The sequence below is a fragment of the Euleptes europaea genome, chromosome 3 (assembly GCF_029931775.1).
Source record: "Euleptes europaea isolate rEulEur1 chromosome 3, rEulEur1.hap1, whole genome shotgun sequence".
Lineage (NCBI taxonomy): Eukaryota > Metazoa > Chordata > Lepidosauria > Squamata > Sphaerodactylidae > Euleptes > Euleptes europaea.
In genome coordinates this window covers 77,571,128-77,592,041 of record NC_079314.1, presented here as the reverse complement: position 1 = coordinate 77,592,041, position 20,914 = coordinate 77,571,128, and the positions used below count along the sequence as shown (strand labels likewise).

Sequence of the window (20,914 nt, the reverse complement as noted above, 5' to 3'; positions counted from 1 at the left end):
ACTGTAAACTCTGAAGTACATTTATTTTCCTTATGTGGAAACAGAAAAACTATTGCCTAATTAATATGAACAATAATTTTTAAAAATGGTAATTGCTTTTAGAATAAGAATGTTAAAATAATTAAATATGAAATAAAAGTTGCACTACCAATAATTAGGCGTTTGAAATCAAGCCACCTCATGCATTAGTCTTTTTATATTTTGATTTTTATGTGGGTATAAACACTGATAGTTTGTTGGGAGATCTCCAAGAAAATTGTCTTTCTTTGTAGGGCAGATTACTATGTTTCCGAGTATCACATTCTTACTTCTGACTAAGAACTGAAGTGGAGCCTTGTGATTTTGAAAGAGTGGATCAGACTTATTCTGAAGTTTCTGTTTTTTATTTTATTGTAAGAAATTACAAAGGACCATAAATCAAGTTTTAAAAGGGGGAAGAAGAGCATAGGTTAGACATCCAGGGTCAATTTAATTTAATTTAATTAAGGAGATTAGTTGCCACATTATATTTGCTCAAAGCAGTTTGCAAGTTGAAATAAAACCATAGCAATCAATAACAGTTGCAAAAATAATATTTCATACCTGAAAAATCAAAATAAATTACCCAAAGTTGAATATCAAACATTGACGAATGACAACTATTGGTTTGTGTGTGTGTTTTGCAACCTTTATGAAAGCCAGGGCTGGAGGAACTATCCTCATATCAAACAAGGTGGTTTATTTCATAGTCTTAGAGCAAGAATGACAAAAGCCCTACCTCTAGGAGTCCAGTGCTTGAAAGGGAGTGAACAACTGGACCTACATCCCACTTCTTTTCACTGGATGAAACCATCATAAGATGGAGCAAGATCACGCCAGTATTGTGACAGTTTACTCAGAAAATGTTTCATGCTAAGGGCTAGAAATAGACTTTTCTGAGTTAAGACTAGGAGTACTGATAGAGGAAAATAAAGCTGTCTATGGGTGAGGCTACATGGGAATAGCCTAGAAGACCTTGTTCCATTTAGGATTTCCCTTTTCAGAACTGATTGTGGAAATGGGAGAGGTGGGCACTGCAGAGTTAGGCAGTTGGAAAGATAGCTTCTTCTTCCTCCAATAACTGAAGCAGCAAAAAGTGCCTTCATCTGCAATGCCTGCCCGCTTCTGCAGCCCCACAAACAGCTCTGACCTGGGCAATCCTAGAAGACGTAAATAGCTCTTTTGGGTTTACACTGCTCTTGCTAAAAGGAAATGCATACAATTACACAAAAATATTTTTAAAAGCTAAATCAACACTTTAGATTGTTTTCAGAATAAATTATGAGATAGTGCTGCTGTGCTGGCACTGTTATAAAATGTTCCCTTCAGCTAAGGCTGCCAGCTCTGGGTTGGGAAATTCCTGGAGATTTTTGGGGGGTGAAACCTGAGGAAGGCAGGATTTGGGGAGGAGAGGGGGGTCAGCAGGGCATAATGCCAAAGAGTCCCCTCTCCAAAGTAGCTATTTTCTCCAGAGGAACTGGTCCCTGTTGTGTGGAGATCAGTTATAATTGCAGTAGATCTCCAGGCCCCACCTGGAGGTTGGCAACCTTATCACCAGGCCCCACTCTGTAAGTCCTCAGGTTTAGGATGCAAACCATGGTATAGTAGAAATGGTCAGAAAATGCTAACAGTCATTCTACTAAAACACTGAAGCTAAACACTGAAGCTAAACAAAATTTAAGCAGCTTGCACGTGTGCTTACTTGGGAATAATCTCCAATGAACTCAAATGAACTTTGTAAGTTAACATATAAGGATATAAGGATATAAGGATTACATTGCTAGTCCCAAACCATAATCAGCCCAGGCCTCCATATTCACATTTGATTCCCATTCCAATCTATAGTCTTATATATCAAGGCCCAAACGGCCTCTTTACATATTCCTCAGATAGATGCATCTCAGTTAGCTGCAGGTACAGTGGACAGATGGGTGACCATCTTTCTCATTTTCCAGTTATATTCAGAAGGCAGCTTATAATGTGATTTGAAAGGTGGGCAGTTTAAAATCCGTCATTCCCTTCTTATCATAATGTGGTATTCTCAAAATCCAATAAATGTATTTTAAGATGTACCAGTTTACTTGCATTTTTCTCGCTGTGTGCATCTGGATATGTTATAACATTCTGCTGGAGCACACCTGTGTAATCATTTTCAGGAAATTCCTTTTTGATGCCCAAGGAAGCATGATCATCATTTACTTACAGTTCAATTGTCTAAGCCATAGAAAATAGGTCTATACTTACTGGGGAGGTAGAAAAGGAAATTACCCTAATTTCCAAAGGTAGTAATTTTGCAAATGAACAGGGGTAGGGCATTGTTCCCCTTCTACATACAAAAACATTAAACTAATAACTTCAATTCTGATAGCATTTCAAAATAAATTTTCAGAGATTTTGAAATTTACTTAAGCCACCTGTGAATGTGTATACAGTGTCCCCAAAGCAAGAACAAGGAGAGAGGGAGTTGCTGCAAAGGTGATAAAAGGGATGAGGCTAACCACCGGTAGGGAATGGGGGGTTAGTGTTGCCAGATCCAGGTTGGGAAACTCCTGCATATTTGGGGGTGGAGCCTGGGGAGGACCTGGACCTCAGTGGGGTACAATGCCATAGAGTCCACACTCCAAAGCATCCATTTCCTCCAGGGGAACTTATCTCTGTGGTCTGGAGATGAGCTGTAATTCCAGGGGATCTCCAGGTCCCACCTGGAGGCTGGCATCCCTAGATCAAGCAGACTGGGGAGGGAGGAATCAGGATTGGAGTGGAAGTGTAAAGGAAAAGAGCAACAAGGAAATTCTGAAGGAACAGGTTGCAAAACTGAATGATGCTTGGGGGGGGGGAAGGGAGAGAAGCAGCACAATGCCCAGGAGCTGGTTGGAAATGAAAGAGAAGGGGGGGTGCATTGCTGGTAGAAAGAGAAGAGTATATGGAAGAGGGCTCCAAGAGAAGGGAACAGAGACAAAGATGGAGAGAGTGGGCAGGAGTGATGACATGGAGAAGCAGGGGGGGTGGCTGAGAGAAAGAATGACTGGGGCAAGAGAGAGAAGGTGAAGGAATTCATACATTGCCTGATCCTGAAGTGTGAGCATTGTCATGGGTCACCATGGTGGTGGAACTTTCCTGGGACAACAGGGCATGAAGTTATTCTGGTGACTAAGGACTTGATTGATTTACCGAGTAGATTTCTATTATGTAAATGCTTATTGAGCAGTTTGGAAAGTCAGGTTATTGTCCCACAAGCACTGGTCATTCATTTTGGTCTGGGTGTGGAGAGATAACATGGAATCACCAAACAAGCCTCAGATGTGATAGGGTATAATAGTATCCCATGGGAACCTGGCTGTCTCATCACAAGATGGCATAGTATTACAGTTAATTCCTTTAATGATTCTCTGGTTTGATCCAAGATGTACCTGGACCTTAGGCTTCATAGATCCCAGGAAGGTAGTGATCTGGCATTATCACCTGCTGTTCCCTTGAGCTTCACCAGATACCACATATTTCTCAGTGTTGAGATTGGGCTCAAAGATAAGGGAGATCTATGGCATTGGGTGTTTCACAGCTGTGAAGGATTAGGGCTTAAAATTATGTGTAAATAGAGTAGTATGATATGGAGTTTAAAAGTGGGTGACCCACAAGGATGACCACATCTTCCTCTCCTCCACTATTTCCTCTTTCCCTTCCCCTTTCCCTGCTATTTTCTTTCTCTCCCGCCCAGCAGCCAGCCTACCTCTGTCTGTCTCCCTGTCTTCAGCTTTTCTTCTCTCAGTAACCTCTACCTGGGAAAACAGTGTCCCAACAGAATGATACCAACTGCTGGGCCAGGCCCAGTTGCATGGTGGATAACTCATAAAGACCTAAATGTTTATACTGATGTCAGGCAATTGAAAGTATTGTACATGTGTGCATTGATTAATCATGCAGAAAGGATATAAGGCTGAACTTGACGCAGTCAACCTTACTATAGCTTGAGTAGCTCTGGTGGTGCTTCCTTAGCTTCAAAATGCTGCTATAAGGTTAATTAGCTGGCTAAAGACAATAGGAGAAAGCCAAACATTATATCAGTGATTTATTTCTGAAGTGAGTCAGAAGCAGAAATAGTCTGCTTGATTCAGTACTACTAACAACAAAAGATCAGCGTCTACATGGAACAAGCTGACTGTTATAGATAAGATAGCAGTCACAAAGGCATCTTTTATGGACCTGAAAAGAGTAGGCAATACAAATCACTTCATTCACTGCATGGAGGATAATTCTGAGCATTGTGCAAGGAACCTATAAACAAGACTTCAAGCAATCTAGCTTTAATATTACGGTTAAGTGGAAATAATAGATAATATTCCATTTTCAGAGGCAACTTAGCTGTATGTATATGCTTATAAAATAAAAGATATGTTAACTGAGCCCTAATATTGAATAAACTCCTTAGAACTCAAGAAATATAACAAACAAATGAAATACTATCAAATAAATGGAAAAAAAAACTGTTAGAAAATGTAGGACCACAACGAAGAGGGATTAGTGGTTGGTACAAAGTTCCAGGGGTCCAGGTTGGCCTAAAGGCTCCAGTAACTGCAAAAATACTGCTGGGGGTAATTAGCACACACCTGTTCTAACAGGCAACTTGTATGGGTTTTTTTCTCACCCTGAATGTAACAGAGGGAGAGAAATCTGATGTATTAGCCACAGAATCATCTTTTTTTTTTTGGTGGTCTATGATGGTTGTCTGTGGAGGGGCTTCAAAGATCAAAAATTAGCAATAAAGTGATTGATTGATTGATGTGTGTATTGACTGACTTGAAATTCATTAGTGATTCATTTGTTCTCCAAAAGATCAGCTAAGATTACCAGTGGGTCACAGGAAACCTGTGAGTGATGTTATTAGTCCTCTTCTACCTTCTAGCAATTTTTGCTGTGATAGCTACAAGGAAAATAGAAAAGAAAATGCTATCAGTTTTCTAACAGAGCGGTTCCTCTGGAACAGGCTTTCTTGGGACGTGGTGAGCTCTCCTTCCCTGGAGGTGTTTAAACAGAGGCTAGATGCCATCTGTCAGCAATGCTGATTCTATGACCTTAGGCAGATCATGAGAGGGAGGGCATCTTGGCCATCTTCTTGGCATGGAGTGGGGTTCACTGGGGGTGTGGGGGGGAGGTAGTTGTGAATTTCCTGCATTGTGCAGGGGGTTGGACTAGATGACCCTGGTGGTCCCTTCCAACTCTATGATTCTATGGAAACTTGGCCAGTAGCTTTGTTACCTGAGGAAATTTATCCTTAAGAAGGATGTTGATTCTGTGGGATTCAGGATAGCCAGAACTCTACCAAAAAAGTGAGTTTTGTGAAATGTTGCCTATTTTTTGTCACAAATTTGATCACAAATCTTTGAAGTGATATAGAGTTTGGAAATCTCTTGTGTCGCTTAAAGGATCTCAAGTTTGCCTGGTTCACACTCACAATTATTAGTGTACAGCCTAAATTGTTGGCTGCAGAAATGGCTTAGTGGACACTGGACAAATATTAGATTCAGTAATGAAAAGGGCACATTTTATCATAAGATTTGTACTATACAACTTGGATATTGTCATATATTCTCCCCTCCTCCATTCTATCCCGTGAGGAAGTATAGTCTGAGAGAGTGACTGGCCTGAATACACCCAGCTCATTCAAGGCAAAGAGGCACACTGAAAAGAAACATGGTATTGTTATACCTACCTATGTTATATAGGAAAGAACTATATACATAGTTCTAAATGGCTTACCCTGGAGGAGATGCAACTAATATACATGACTTGAGGACTGTATGAGTTATAGGTCTAATTATATTCTGCAAGGCCATGAAACTGGAAGGAACAACAGAATTTTTCCTGTCTTGTCTCCCCCAACCCCAACCCCACCCAACTGCCATTTAAACTTACCTCAGTATGGAATCATTGTATTGTTGCTATGGCTTATTTGCTGATGCAAGAAAGACTGACTGACTGACTTCAAAGATCAGTTCAAGGGTTTGGGACCACAGCTTTTAAAAGAGAAAATGCCACTGGTGATATTTTTCCTTCTTTTTTTGGTTATCTCTATAAATGTTTCTTGTGTCAAACCCTTATAATGCCTTTGGAACTTGAAGGAGTTTAAAGAGCAGTTTGAAGGTTTTATACAGGCTCTTTCTGGGAGTGAAGCTTTTAGAGTGAGGAAGAGAATGAGATTTTCCCATATCCTTATGAAGTGTGGGCTGTACTCCTAAACCTTTACAATGTTTTGATCAATTGATGTCTGTTTGCAAATTTTCTGCAATTCAACAGTAACAGAAAGAACATTTATGAGCGTGTGGCAAAATTTGCTTGTTTGGAGTTATGAAATTTTAATATATCCATCCAATAAAAAAGGAAATAGAGCTTGCATGAAGATGCAGAAGTGTACTAAGCAAAGAAACCATGAATCAATGCACTTTTAAATTGTTATACCCTTACAAATAGGAAAAATATATTTACATTTTAAAATACATGATCAAGGCATGGCTCACTTGATAACCTTTTATTGTGTATTGGGGTTTGTTGAAGTATATGTATGGCTTATGACCGTGGAGGGTGGGATATTAGAGCGAAAATAAATAAATGAATTCATAATGTTCATAAATATGGAGTAAACAAGTTACAAATTCTTTTGAATATTTGGGCTTGATGCACAATCCAGTTGCAAGTTCTCTTGTGGAATCTATTGAAATGGATGAGAGCTATGCAGTACTGTGATATAATTCTTACCTAGCTTCCATTTGTTTTAATTGGCAATGTGCAGAAACACTTATTCCGAGAACAATGCCCTTGAACAATTTTTTTAATTAGCTTGTTACTAAATCATGTAACTTGTGTAAATCATGCAACTTGAACTGTAATCATATTGCATACATATTATTTTTCTAATATATTTTACCAAGAATATAGTGTTTATATTGTAAACAACTTTCTATCATTGTGCATATTTGGTACTGATTTTGAATATTCACTGAAAGATTTTAGCAGCAGTTTACAATATGGTCTAGTTGTATTTCACTTGAGTGGAAATTGAAGACTTGGCTATTTCTGTCACAACATAATTTTGGATACATTGTATTGTTTTGCAAACAAATAATTTCAATTCAGTGGACTCTCTGTTACACACTTTTTTCAGATGACGGTTGCTGCTGGTACGAGCATTGAGAATAACATTCAAAGGACCATATCCTGCCCTAATGTATGTTGTATATATCTTGGATTTTTGTCTAATTTAAATGCAAAATCTCATTATGTTAATTTACTCTTTTACCATCTACAAACCCATGCCCATTTTAGAAATACTATGTATTATACTACAAGTTACTGGTCATAGTTGGTTCTGAACCAAAAATTTTCTTAATCATTTGATGGGTCTCCTAGTAATGTCGATGGTGGTATCATTGCATGTTGGTCTGGGTTGCTTACCTCCTGGCTTAAGGCTCCTGTCCTTTGGAATCAAAGAATGCCGGACCTACATGCTTATTTAACTTCAAGATTGGGCCTGAATAAACAAAGTACTGAAATTGGAAGGCAACTTGATTTTTAACATGTAAACATGAATGGCTTCTCTCTATTTCATATAAAGATCTAGTAGAAAGGGAGAGGCTAATTTTTGCTATTAACCCATATTCATATGCTTGTAGTATAACAGCAGTTGTTACATTCCACATTATTTCTGCAAAAAGAATTAATGGTTTAACCCTAAACAGAATTACACCCCTCTAAATTCATTGAAGTCAATAGGCTTAGAAGGGTGTAACTCTGTTTAGGATTGCACTGTTGCTTGCATTAAGTCTGTTTCTTTCATATTGTAAAGTTTAACAATTCTCAGATGTATTCTCAGTCCATGTGTGCATGCTCTTGCATGTTTCCAAATGTGATTAATACATATAAGATGGATAACACAACAACAAAGAATACTGTATGTTTGAATGACATATACATGTTCAGGACAATAATGAAAATAAATATTTAGAGTCAGCAATAAATGTCATGCGTGACGGGCAAGCTAGGTTCCACCTCTCCCTGGGAGTGACCAATGAATGCTGACAGAATGTTGATGAGTTGACAGTTGGAAAACAGCAGTTGGGAATTGGCAGCTGGTGATTTGAGAGGGAAAAGAAGGATGTCTGACTGAGTGAAACTGTGGAGAAGAACTGCTTATAGTGGGATGAAAATACTCCATTTGTATTCATTGGCTATGAATAAATGGTGGCAGCATGTGAATGGAACAGTGAGCCCCCAACCTCAATAACTCTGCGTAAGTGAGGGCCTGTGCTACCCTGTCTGCTGATGTCTCTGAGAATGAGACAGGAGTCCTGAGAGGGGAAATGGTCACGGCTGTTGATATATTTTAAAAGAGATGAGAAAGGTGGTGAATGTGACATCCTGATTTACTTGTAACCCAGAACCTGAGAGGGAGAGAGGTTTCAGAGGGTGGTGGCACTCTGTATGAGTGGAGAAGAGGTGTCACACTGTGTTAACAGAGAACCCTACTGACTAGATTAAATACTTTTGTGATTTGAAATTTGTAGCCTAATTTATTGTTGTAGTGTGAAGTAGGATTGGTGACATCAGTTTCTATTTAAAGGCTTCATGATTATTCCTAAATTCATGCTAAAATACATTAAAATTACTAAATGTCTGTGTGTATCTGAAGTACCTTCAATGTGCTGCTAATTTAGGGTTATCTTATGAATTAATGACCTCCAAAACATCCTATTGTTAACAGCCTAGCTCAGGATTTGCAAACTGAGGGCTGTGGCTTCTTTTATACAGTCAACCCATCTCATGTTGGGTCTTCCTCTTTTCCTGCAGCCTTCAACTTTTCCCAGCATTATTGTCTTTTCCAGTGAGTCTTATCTTCTCATAATGTGACCAAAGTATGATAGCCTCAGTTTAGTCATTTTAGCTTCTAGGCGTGAGTTGATCCAGGACCCACTTATTTGTCTCCTTGGTAATCCAAGGTTACCTGTAAAACTCTCCTTGAACATCACATTTCAAAGGAATCATTCTTCCTATCAGTTTTCTTCATTGTCCAACTTTCACACCATATGTAGTAATAAGGAATACTATAATATGAATTATCTTAATCTTGGTCAGAAGAAGAAGAGTTAGTTTTTAGTGATACATCCTTGCATTTAAGAATCTTGTCTAGCTTCTTCATGGCTGCCCTTCCCAGTCTCAATCGCCTTCTGATTTCTTGGTTGCAGTCTCCTTTTTGATTGATGATGGAGCCAAAGAATAGAAAATCTAACGCTTTCAGTTTCTTCATTGTCACAGTTAAAGTTGTGTAATTCTTCAGTAGCCATTACTTTTATCTTTTTGATGTACATCTGTAATTCTGCTTTGGAATTTTCTGCTTTAACCCTCATCAGTAGTTGTTTCAAGTCAGGGCTTTAAACTGACACCACAAGGGGAAGGAGATGACCTACACAGGGATTTCAATGAAGGAGAGCAAACAGTGGCCTACCTGGGAAGGCCTGGTCAAATGGAGCCAAAGGAGCAAGACTTCAGGTGCTTATGAATCAATGCCCAAACCATGGACAATAAGAAGGAATATCTTGAGCATCTAATGCAGAAAGAGGGTTATGATTTAGCAGGCATTACAGAGACTTGTCGAGATGATTTCCTGGACTTGAATGTAGTAGTGGATGGATATGAGTTGTTCAACAAAAAAAGAAAGGGTTGAAGAGGAGGCAGAGTGGTGCTATATGTGAGGAGAGGGTTTGCTTGTCAGGAAATACTGGAGAAGGAGGGTGACAGCTCAGTGGAAAGTATCTGGGTGAGGAGAAGGGAAGGAAGGACAAAGGGTGATTAGAGTTTGCTGCGTAACTAGTCTTAGAAACCAGCAGCCAGAATGGACATAAAGTTAATTTAGTATATCAAACTGAATTAAAGCAAGTTTCTCTATATGACAAGAGCTCCTAAAGGTACCATGGTACGGCCATCATTATGTCCAAGAGGGGCTCAGTAAAGAGGCAAGATGAGGCATTGGCCTCAGGTTGTCCAATTCGGGGGGTGGTGGTGGACCCACCACTACTAATGTCTCACTCTCACCTGCTGTTCACCCTTTCTGCTTCCACTTGCACTTTGCCCTCTTCCTGGCTGAGGAGCTGGAGTAGTTACTGCTCCTTGCCCCCATATACAACCAGCATCTTAAAACAGTGCATCAACCTGCACATGTCCAAATAGGATTTCCTAAACTCTCATGGGAGTACAGGAAGTCCTAATTGGCTGTATGGATGGTCACATTGTGTTTCAAGATGCTTGGGGAATGTAGAGGGAAGAAGCAAAATACAGAGGGAAGGAGGGGTGGTGACAAAGCAAAAAAAGCAGCTAAGGGAGGCAGCACCTCCTGTTGAGCGACTACTGATTATGTCTTAACCTGGGACAAACAGATAGCACATTTCTACCTTTCCTAGGATTATTACATTTCTGAAATACACTGCCAGTAATTTAATTTGCAGTGTTGTGGGATAGGATAGGGGAAAGTATTAGGCTGATGCTATCTCCATATACTATGAGCTTCCAAGAATAAATTCCTTATTTTACACAGGTTGCCAAGTCTCTTGCTTGTCAGGAGAAAGGTCCTGTTTTAATTATCAGAACCTAACTATTGTTTGCACAGCTGCAGCTACAGCAACAGCAGGGTTGGACTGCCAGTTAAACCAGGCTTTCCTAGCTAATTTACTATAAAACAGAAAGCTATTTTGCAGTCCTTTTCACAGATGAGAGAGTTCAACATAAAGAAAAGTTTACCCAGCATTATTCTTGGGCACAGATATAAAAACACTTCATCCAAATTATCTATTGTTCTGTGTAAATTGGGGACAGGAGTAACAACTGCTGCATGATACAGATTTAGCTCAACATTACCCTAGAAATAATTACCCTGGGGAAATACAGATGTTACAGAGATATGACCTAGTCCACAATTATAATTACACAATTAAAGTTTTTTGTGGATTCATCTGGTACATATGTTCAAAATAAGTTGAAGGACCAAAGCTTACCTTATCAGGGCTGTATCAGGGTTGTCTGCAGAACAATGACAAAACAAACCAAAGACTTCAATAAAATTTGTAATTTTAGTGGTCTCACACTTAGTAGCACTTTACCACTTAGCAATACTGCAGGGAGGAAAGGATATTCTCTCTCTATCCATTTGAACACGTCGCCTGATCTGATTATGTTTTTCCTGCAATTAAAGTACCTAAGATGATCTGACCTAGGGAGCAATCCTAAACAGCTGTACTTGGAAGTACATTTTATTCAACTGGGCTTACTTCCAGGAAAATGTTTTTATGATTTTAGCACTAATACAATAAAGCGCGGGGGTGGGGGGGAGGACTCAGTTCTAATGAATAGATTTCATGTTGTCAAAACACTTCCCCTCACCATTAACTGGGATGAATGAACATGACTGGGAGGTGGAGGACAGGATTGTGAAGGCAGGCCTTGCCCTGGACCAACATATATTCAGTTGAATGCTTGAGTGGAACCTACATGCATTGAACTGTATGGTCTCTCTTCTGGAAATGGGAGTTCCCAGTCACTCAGAAAGACAGCTTTACAGTTGTGTGCATCTTCTAGACGTTCAGTTGCATTTATGTAGATCCACCCCTGCATGCTCTCATCAAGGCTGTATCGCTTGATAAAAACTGCACACCTAACTCCGTTTCGGCAATATTCAGGTTTCGTTTTGGCTGAATACCAAAACCTGGGAATCTACCCAAAACCAAATAGACAATTCCCAAAAAGCAGAATAGATATTTGGCTTTTTAGGGTTTTGGCTATTCGCCTTTGCTCAGATGCACGGCTCTGTGCTTTCTCCCATTTTTCTATCTTTTACTGGGTTGTTAGGGCCCGTTTGGAAGCTAATTTGTATGGACATCATACAAAGTGACCCAGATACTATCAGAGGTCCCAGACTCATAGGCACCAGCCTGCCAATCAGCTCTTTATACCAGTCCTTTGCAACACTGACCTTCTGAACCTGAAAACTGATGGACAGCTCGGCTTGCAAATGCCTGGAGGATGGGGGCGACCCTTTTGTGGGCCCATAAAATTGAATCCCCTGTCCCAAACTTTACCAAACTTTGTTTTCCGTCTAAGGAGAATCTCTTGCAGGTATGCTGCAAATTTGGTGAATCTACCTCCAAAAATGCCCCCACAGAAGCTTTGAAAACTCCCAATAGACTATAATGGACCTGAATTTTTTCAGGAAACCCAGAAATAAAGCTTGAAATATCCATTTACCAGTATGGGTATTTGGCTTATTTCAGGTTTACTGGAAAAATTCACGCCCAATGAACCCAAACCCTAAATTTACCGGGGGGGGGGTGTGCAGACCCCTACCAAGCACACATTATATAACCAGTTACATTATTTTCAGAAGATCAAGTAAAGAGTTTGGGTGTTCTTGGACTCAGCCTTGTTGATGGATAAATTCACTGCTGCTGTTGCTAGGAGGGCCTTCTTTCAACTACATCTAGCTCGTAGGCTGACCCCTTATTTAGACTATGCTGACCTAGTCACACTTATCCACTCTGCTGTAACCTCCAGATTAAACTACTGTAACATGCTGTATGTGGGGCTACCTTTGAAGATGCCTCAGAACTTCAATTGGTATAAAATGTGGCAGTGAGACTCCTGTCAAGGGTCAGCCGCCTGGAACATACAACTTCAGTGATGCATCAATTGCACTGCTTACTTTTTTTGCTTTCAGGCCCAATTTAAAGTTCTAGTTGTCATTACTGAAGCCCTTCACAGCCTGGGGTCCCCATACTTAACAGAGTGCGTCTCCCAGCATAATCCCACATGACAACTTACTCTTTAGACAGCCTTTTCCTGGTGTTTCCTTCCTTAGGATTATCCGTATGACAATAGTTAAGTTGCAGGGGGGTTTTCTATGGTTGGTTCAATCCTCTGAAATGGCCCGCCAAAGTGGGTGCAGAGAGTCTGCATTTAAGAAAGCAATTGGAGGAGTATAAACTGTTTTGGCAGATTTGGCTTCATTTTTAATCTCTGTTTTAAATCTCTGTTTTATTTGTATGTGTTAATGGATAATTATGTTGTTTTTGTGTCCTTGCAATTTGTTGTTGTGTCATTAGACACCTTGAGTCTAAGGAAGTAAGGCTGGATATAAATATTCTAAATAAATAATATAGTGAATGCCAAATGGCATTGTGCTTCCCTGTTTACATTCAAACACTTCAGTCAGTTAATTGAGGACAATATTAGCATTTGAATGTTACAAATGTGTTCCATTCTGTTTGCTTCCACGCATGGATCTATTTTTCCTGAACCGGGACGTGTGCCTCTGTCAGTGCAATCCTCAGAAGAGTGATTTTAATGGCCTTAAAACGTAACACTGCTTAAGACTGCACTGTGAATCGTATATGTGCAAGAATACCTAATTAAGCATGGCTTCAACCAAAAATCAGAGTGCAGATGTAGGAAACCTTATTGACCCAGTTGCTGAAGTAAATGTAGCATCTACCTGTGAAGATGTTGGTGTGCCGGCAAACCAAATGGGGGAAGAGGAAATACAAGGGTTGTATTTGGGAGACACACTTGGAGCAAGGCAAGCCCCAGTGGCATTCCCAGGATCTCAGAAATTCACCTTGGACTCAGCTGATGTCTTTACAGGTCTGGGTGGCAATGATGGGCATAAGCCATATCTGTTGCCTTCTCCCACACTACTACCTCAGCTAGTGCCTTGGGTGAGTTTTTGCTTCTGTTTAAAAATAGGATTCTACCTCCCATCTGCATCAGGATTAAACATTGGGAAAGACCGAGGAAGGATTCATCCCCATGCATCAGTGGGCCCATTCTTTTGTCTCTCTGCAACTTGGCAGGAAGAATACCTTACAATTCCTAAAAATTTCATCCCAATTGAATGGAGAATAAAGTTAGAACTGACAATGTAATGTATTGTGCCTTTAATGTCCTCTAAAATATGATGGGTTTCTCCTATGGCTGAAATTTGGAAAGAAGACATCCTTGAAGGGACCAGTCTCACAATTCAATCCTAGTGTGGTTTAAGGGAATTAAAGCGGGAATACGTTTCCTGTCAGAACAAATGGAAACACCTACCAAATTGTTTGATGATCCTGGATTGGTGACATAGAATATTAAAGGATGTGAATAAAAACCTTAACTAGATGAATTCAAATACAAGTAGGTCCGCATTCAGATAATAACCAATTGATCATGGATCATGTGATACAGCCTTATCCTATTTACTCAGAAGTCCCCACTGAGCTCAGCAGGGCTTGTGTGCTTAAAGTACAGCATCATAAAGGTTAGTTATAGGACTAACATCAGTAATAACATAAGCCAGCAATCATGTTACTTTATACGATATCACAACTAGCTAAAATTGCGTAATTGGAAGATGTAGATAATACACTAGCATTTAAGCACAAGATGAAGCATCATAACAGTTCAGATATATCATATTGCTTCAGCATTATTCACGGACCAAATATTAAGAACTTGCCTAGCAACATGACCCAAGATACACTCTTTTCTTTGGAACTCAGGATGACAACCATAGGGTTCCCAGTCATCTCCCATCCAGACCTCTACCAGACCCAGATCTGCTTAGCTTCATGTGTCTTTAAGTCACAATATCCTCACAAAGCCAGAGTTACGCAGCTTTACTAGCTGGCTTCAGTGCCAAATGTTCCTGTTAGTAATAAATGTCAAAGTATTTCAGTGACTGGTCGAAAAAAAAAATTATAACAGCAAAATTATAAAACCATGATGAACTTTTTGTTGAAAGGTTTTTATTTGGCTGTCTCCAATTAATAGTGCTTTTTGGTAATCTTCTAAATGTGGCTGTTTATATTCTTGGCAGACCCAATTTTTTGACCTTTGTTTTTTACAAAATGGCAGAATAGATGGCTGCATTTTGAAATGATTTATGGGGATTAATTAAAGCTATAAATCAGCCCATTCTGTCAAACTCAGCATTACAAACACATTCTCAAAAAGTAGTGAAGGACTATGTGTATCTCAATGCCTTGGATACAGAAAGCCTGGGGACATGTACTTCCAGGTATACCTGAAGTCTGTACATGGAATCAGCTATCCTGTAAATTATGTGCCACTATTACAACTGATCTCCAGGGGATAGAAATCGGTTCCCCTGGAGAAAAGGGCCGCTTTAGCAATTGAACGCTAGGGCATTGAAGTCCCTCCCCTCTCCAAACCCTGCCCTCCTCAGACTCCACCCCCAAAATCTCCAAGTATTTCCCAACCCAGAGCTGGCAACCCTATCCTCCCTCCATCCAAAATACCATGAAAGATGCTATGGAGGGTTGCCAGACTCCATGTGCGGCTTGAAGTTCTCCTGGAATTACAACTGATCTCCAGACTACAGAGAATCAGTTCCCCTATAGAAAATGACAGCTTCAGAGAGTAGACTCTGTGGCATCACATCCCCGCTGAGCTCCTTCCTCTTCCCCAAACTGCACCCTCTGCACATTCTGTTCTCAGATCTCCAGGAATTTCCCAATCTAGAACTGGCAACCCTAATGGTATGGCAGTATCCTTTGAATTCTGGGACAAATAGAAAAAGATTGTGGAAGCTGCATTGGTCCAAAGCAGAATTTGTAAGAAGCCATTGATTTTACTAGATTGGTTTTACTAGAACCAATCAAGATGACACAGAACAGTGTGCAAGCTTTCAAGTTCTTTAGAAGTCTTCATCAGGCTGGATGTTTGAAAAAGAAGAGAGAAAAACAGAGAAAAGTGGGGAGGAACAGATCTTTCGGGCCATTATCTGGAGGACTTGTCAGTATCATGTGTAAAATACTTAGCAGGTATGCAGATTTAATGTCGGTGGTGCCAGATTGCACCTTGAGAGTCAGGTGACTTTCTTTCTTTCTTTCTTTCTTTCTTTCTTTCTTTCTTTCTTTCTTTCTTTCTTTCTTTCTTTCTTTCTTTCTTTCTTTCTTTCTTTCTTTCTTTTTCCCAGTCGACTAAGGGTATAATCTGGCACCAGCAACATATTAAATCTGCATACCTGCTCAGCATTTTACACAGGATGTTGATAAGTCAAAGCCTCAAGAACATGGCCTGCATACAGAAACATCTGTTTTTCTCCCTCTGCCCCTCATTGTCTTTATTTTTTATTTTCTTTTTAAACTTTCCATCATGGTAAAGAGTTCTGGAGAACTCAAATGCTTGCTTACTGTTTTGTGACCTTTTTGGTTGGTCCTAATAAGATGATATCACGTGGCTTTTGTTTCTGAGAAATGTACTGGTGGAGGTTTTGAAGGACATTGTTCTTCCCAGTTTTGATGGGGTTCAGATCCTTGCTGACAGTTAAGAGCCTGGAGTTATACTGGACCCATCATTACTGCTAGAAAAACAAGTTAATGCAGCTGCAAAACAATGTTTTCTTCCAACTTAGTTTAGCCTGGAAGATGATTTGGCTGTTCTGGATCCATGCCACTGAAAATGGATTCTCTATTGCATTATTCCCTTCTGAGCTCCCTCCACAAACCCCTTTCCAGGCTCCACCCCCTTAATCTCCAGTATTTCCCATCCCAGAGTTGGCAGTTCTAGTTACTGAATTCAGTTCAAGGTATGGACATACAAGGCACTTCATGGCCTTGGACCATCATGTCCACAAAACCACCTCTCCTCATGTGGTCCACCCTGTCAACTTCGCTCATCTGAGCAGGACCCTGTGGGATACAAATGGGCAAGATCTACAACTGCATATACAAGTGCATTCTCTAATGCAGTGGTTCCCAACCTTTTTTTGACCAGGGACCACTAGGACTTTTTTGTTCGGTGCAGGGACCCCAAGGTTCAAATAAAAATTCAGAGAATTTGAAAATAAACTTTAATCATAACTGTTAGTTAAACATTAAACTTAGAATAATATTTGAATATATATTTTATAATAGAGAACTTTTAATTGAAAATATTAATTTATTATGGGTTTATAAGTTTGTTTCACGGACCTTAATTTAGTTCTCGCGGACCCCTGGGGGTCCATGGACCCCTGGTTGGGAACCAGTGCTCTAATGTGACACCCACCTTGTGGAATGGTCTGCTTGAGGAGGACCACATTCTGGAATTGGTTAGCCAAGTAAAAGTAGAACCACTGAAGCATGTTCCCCCTCCCAACCCAGCCAGCATCTCCAGAAGAATACCAGAAGGATACTATGGTTAATGGTACTGAAAGCCGTTGAGAGGTTCAAGAGAATCAGCAGGAATGAACTCCCCAGGCACTCTCCTGGTAAAGGTCATTGGTCAGGGTGACTAAGGCCTTTTCCATCCCAAAGCCAGGCCTCTATCCATTGATTTTCTGGTGGGATATATTGGATTGTATTATCTAGACCTGTGTTTTAAGTTTGTTTTATTCTGTGGTTCTTTAAGTTGTTTAAAAATTAATATTAATCTATTGTAAGCAGCCTTGAACAAAACTCAGAAATGTGGGGTATGCATTTTATATAAATTAATTAATAACAAGTAGCTTCATAGCTCATTTTGGATGCCCATTTCCCTAATTTTCCTCTGTCTTATACTTCCCCTTTCTTCTGATAAACTGATCTTCCAGTCGTTTTGTTATGCATCAAAATGCATATAAACTGCTCCATACTTGAAGTTGTGTTGAATGTTTTTGGATGGATGATCTCCTTATTTTCTTCTAACAGTTCCAATACATACAGAAGTGGGAATTGTACATTAACTCTGAATAATCCTGTCATAGAGCCAGGAAGGAATATTCTGTTGAATCATCTGGCTGTTCATGATACATGTTTCTGTTGGAGACAGTGTGTGTATGTATGGAAATGTATATTAAGTATGCATTCAAAACTCAACAATGATAATGTGTCAAAGGCCAAAAAGATAAATTCTGTGCTACATTTTTATTTGATAATGCAGAAATAACATTGCTTATTCTTATATCTTAAAATAACCTACGAAAGAGAAACATACCAATTCAACAGCTCCCTGGGGCAAGATGTAAATTGTAATTTTGAGTATGAATCAGAAGTCAGAAGAAAAAACATTCCTATATATTCATATCTAAGCAGTAATAAGATTTGCCCTGTGATACAAGGAGAAAATGATCCAATTTATCTTTCAAAATATTTGACCTTTTCTTTCTGAGAAAGCTTTAGAGTATGATTCATAGAAAAATGAAAGTTTAGTTTAAAAGGTCTAAAACTGGGTAATTTATACAGGCTTCTTTAATTTATATAGTGCGGATCTTAAAAATCAATGAGAATTAAGAATGGCTGGGTTTAGCCTGAGGATGTGACTTCATGAATTTTCATTTGTTTTTTCTGTTCGATCTGAAAATTTTCTTTCAGTTTTATCTGCAAATAAAAATCAGAGGGACTTTTCCAGATTATACTTGATACAAATGTATTTTAAAATCCATCAGTGTAATAACAAGCTCTGTACAAAGCTGAAAAGCATTCTGTTCAACATTCAATGTCTATCAAAACAAGTTGTTCCATAATATTATCCAACATTATGAATAATTATTAACTTGAAAATGTACTGGTTGCAATGCGTACAAGTTAGGGGGCCAGGTTTCCCAAGAGAATAGGGGAGGAAGGGACAATCTCTTTGTGTTGCACTGATGCATGACTTCATTTCTGATACAAAGCTGGAAGTGATATCATTGGCATGACATCCTAGGTCCCCCTCCCCCAAAAAACTCTACAGTTAAACCTCAGCGTTTTGGGTGAATCCTAGACCATTGTGCTGATGAGATGATGTCACTTCTGGTTTTGCACCAGAAGTAACTTTGCATATCAAAGTGATGCCAAAAAAATTCCCCTGCTCCTCAAATTGCCTTGCAGGGTTGCCAGTACAGGGAAATTTTTCACCTACAAGGAAAGGACTTTGTTACTTGTTTAAGTGGTGAGAACTTATTTAAGTGAGAACTTGTTTAAGTGCATTATTTGGTACCACAGAGCTTCTTCCTTTGTTGTACTAGATGGGGAAGGTCAAACACAGGAATTGTGGGTCACTTCAGATGTTATAGAGAAGTGCGGGGGGGGGGAGAGAAAGCAGGAGTGCCTTACACTTTCTTATCCTGTGCTTCACCTGTAATGTTCAAACTGGACTGATTTTACAAAACTGAACTCACAGTCTTCTGATGCAGTAAGATGAAGAGCAGTGGCAGCTGAGCAAGGGGTGCCATCTGAGGCTAATGCCCAAGATGGTGCCTCTCGCTGTCCTTTCCCCTCACTCCAAGCCACGCCACATCTGCCTCTTTCTGTCCTAGCTGCTGTGCTGCCACTGGAGCAATTTATTTTCCTTCCTAACTGGCTCCCTAGAAGTCTTTAAAGTCAGTGCAGATAAGCAGCTACTACACATGCCCAATGGTGCTAGCCAAACTAGTCCCATTGGGCATGCCCAACACGCAGTCCTGTTTTTAAAGTATTGTTTAAAGTGGAAGAAAGGAGTGTTTGCCGTGGGCCGTGGAGGGGGGCCTCAGGTCAACCTCACTTTGCCTCATTATAGAGATTGCCATGTGCATGGCCTGTCTTTGCATCTACAGTCCACTTGTCTCAGTGAGAATAAAGTGTAGATGGCACACCTCCTATCCAGAAACAGGAAGCAAAATTTTCTCATAGGCATTTTGTTAAATATAAAAATTCTTGTTTTCATTAGGTTTCCCTCTTTCAAGTTTAATCTGTGCCAAGGTATCTATGATCTATAAAGCAGGTGGGATTAATTTTTTTATTATTATTAATTAAAAGAAAAAGAAAGATATAAAATACAAAATAAGAACACTGGGCCTTTCCATAAAAGAAGGAAAAGAGTATTTTACATAAAGTAAATTATACACTATGCAATACTTGATAAACACAGTAATAATGTTAAACAATATTGTGGTAATTAAAACAAATAAATAACCAATATTGTGATAATTTAAAATAAAAAACTTGCAGTTGTGATTACTATTATACATCTAAACATAAATTTCTACAAGTATTTTCTGTATATTGAAAATTAAGTTCATATTATCATCTATCCATAATATATTTAGAATGTTTTTCCCTTTAACACCTTTTCAATACAATATAACAAAAAGATTGTTAATAATTCACATATATCTTTTCAACAACCTCTTCCTCTGCTCTCCATTTTTAAAAGAATAATATGAGTAGTATTTGTCTTGAAATTCTTTGGTTGGTCTATAATTTTGCCATTACTGCATATTCGCCTAGTTTGCTTTCCCAGTCCTCTCGGCGTGGACACTCTTCTGCTTTACATCTTGTTGCAAATATAACTCTGGCTGCCAGAAGCCAAAGCACATGGGATTAATTTTTCAGTTTCTTAAGAAACCCTTTATGCAGCATCAAAGGTAATAGATTTTGATCATTAAAATCTGCTGCAGCAAGGGACATCAATGTTCCTGGCTGGAGTAAAGGAAAGGCACTAGTAAGAGTCTAGAAAGATGCTTTGGTCAAAATCAAAATAAGTAGTTTGAGACCATGTTGAGAGCCTGGAGTGAAGAGAAACATAATAAGCATCCTTACCATTAGGCTTGACAGGAGATTTTTGGGGAGGTGCCTAAGGTGAGTTTGGGGAGGTTGGAGCTCAGTAAACATGTGATGTCACTTTGTGATGTAGTGTCCTATGATGTAAATTCCAGGTCAAAGATCAAGTGATGGCACATTGTCATGTCACTTCTAGGTCACTTCCCCAACCCTGACCTTTCATGTGGGGTCACTTCTCCCTTTTAAAATTCTATATTCTACTGTTGGTAACCAGTTTGAGGTTGCACTTGGAACCAATCTGCACACAGTGATTTGGATCCTAAGAACAAATGTGAAACCTGGGCAGGTTGTACTGTGGAATATAGTTCACACAGTTCAGAGGC

The 20,914-nt window shown here is 39.4% G+C and overlaps 1 protein-coding gene across 1 annotated transcript in view; it reads left to right on the top strand.

Moving 5' to 3' along the window:
* The window catches only part of PPFIA2 (PTPRF interacting protein alpha 2), a 278,103-nt gene that overhangs the window by 112,805 nt on the left and 144,384 nt on the right, over nucleotides 1-20,914 (top strand). Inside the window, exon 2 of the mRNA XM_056845998.1 lies at nucleotides 7,175-7,237. Coding sequence (XP_056701976.1) covers nucleotides 7,175-7,237 — 63 coding nt within the window. The remainder of the gene's footprint in view (nucleotides 1-7,174; nucleotides 7,238-20,914) is intronic.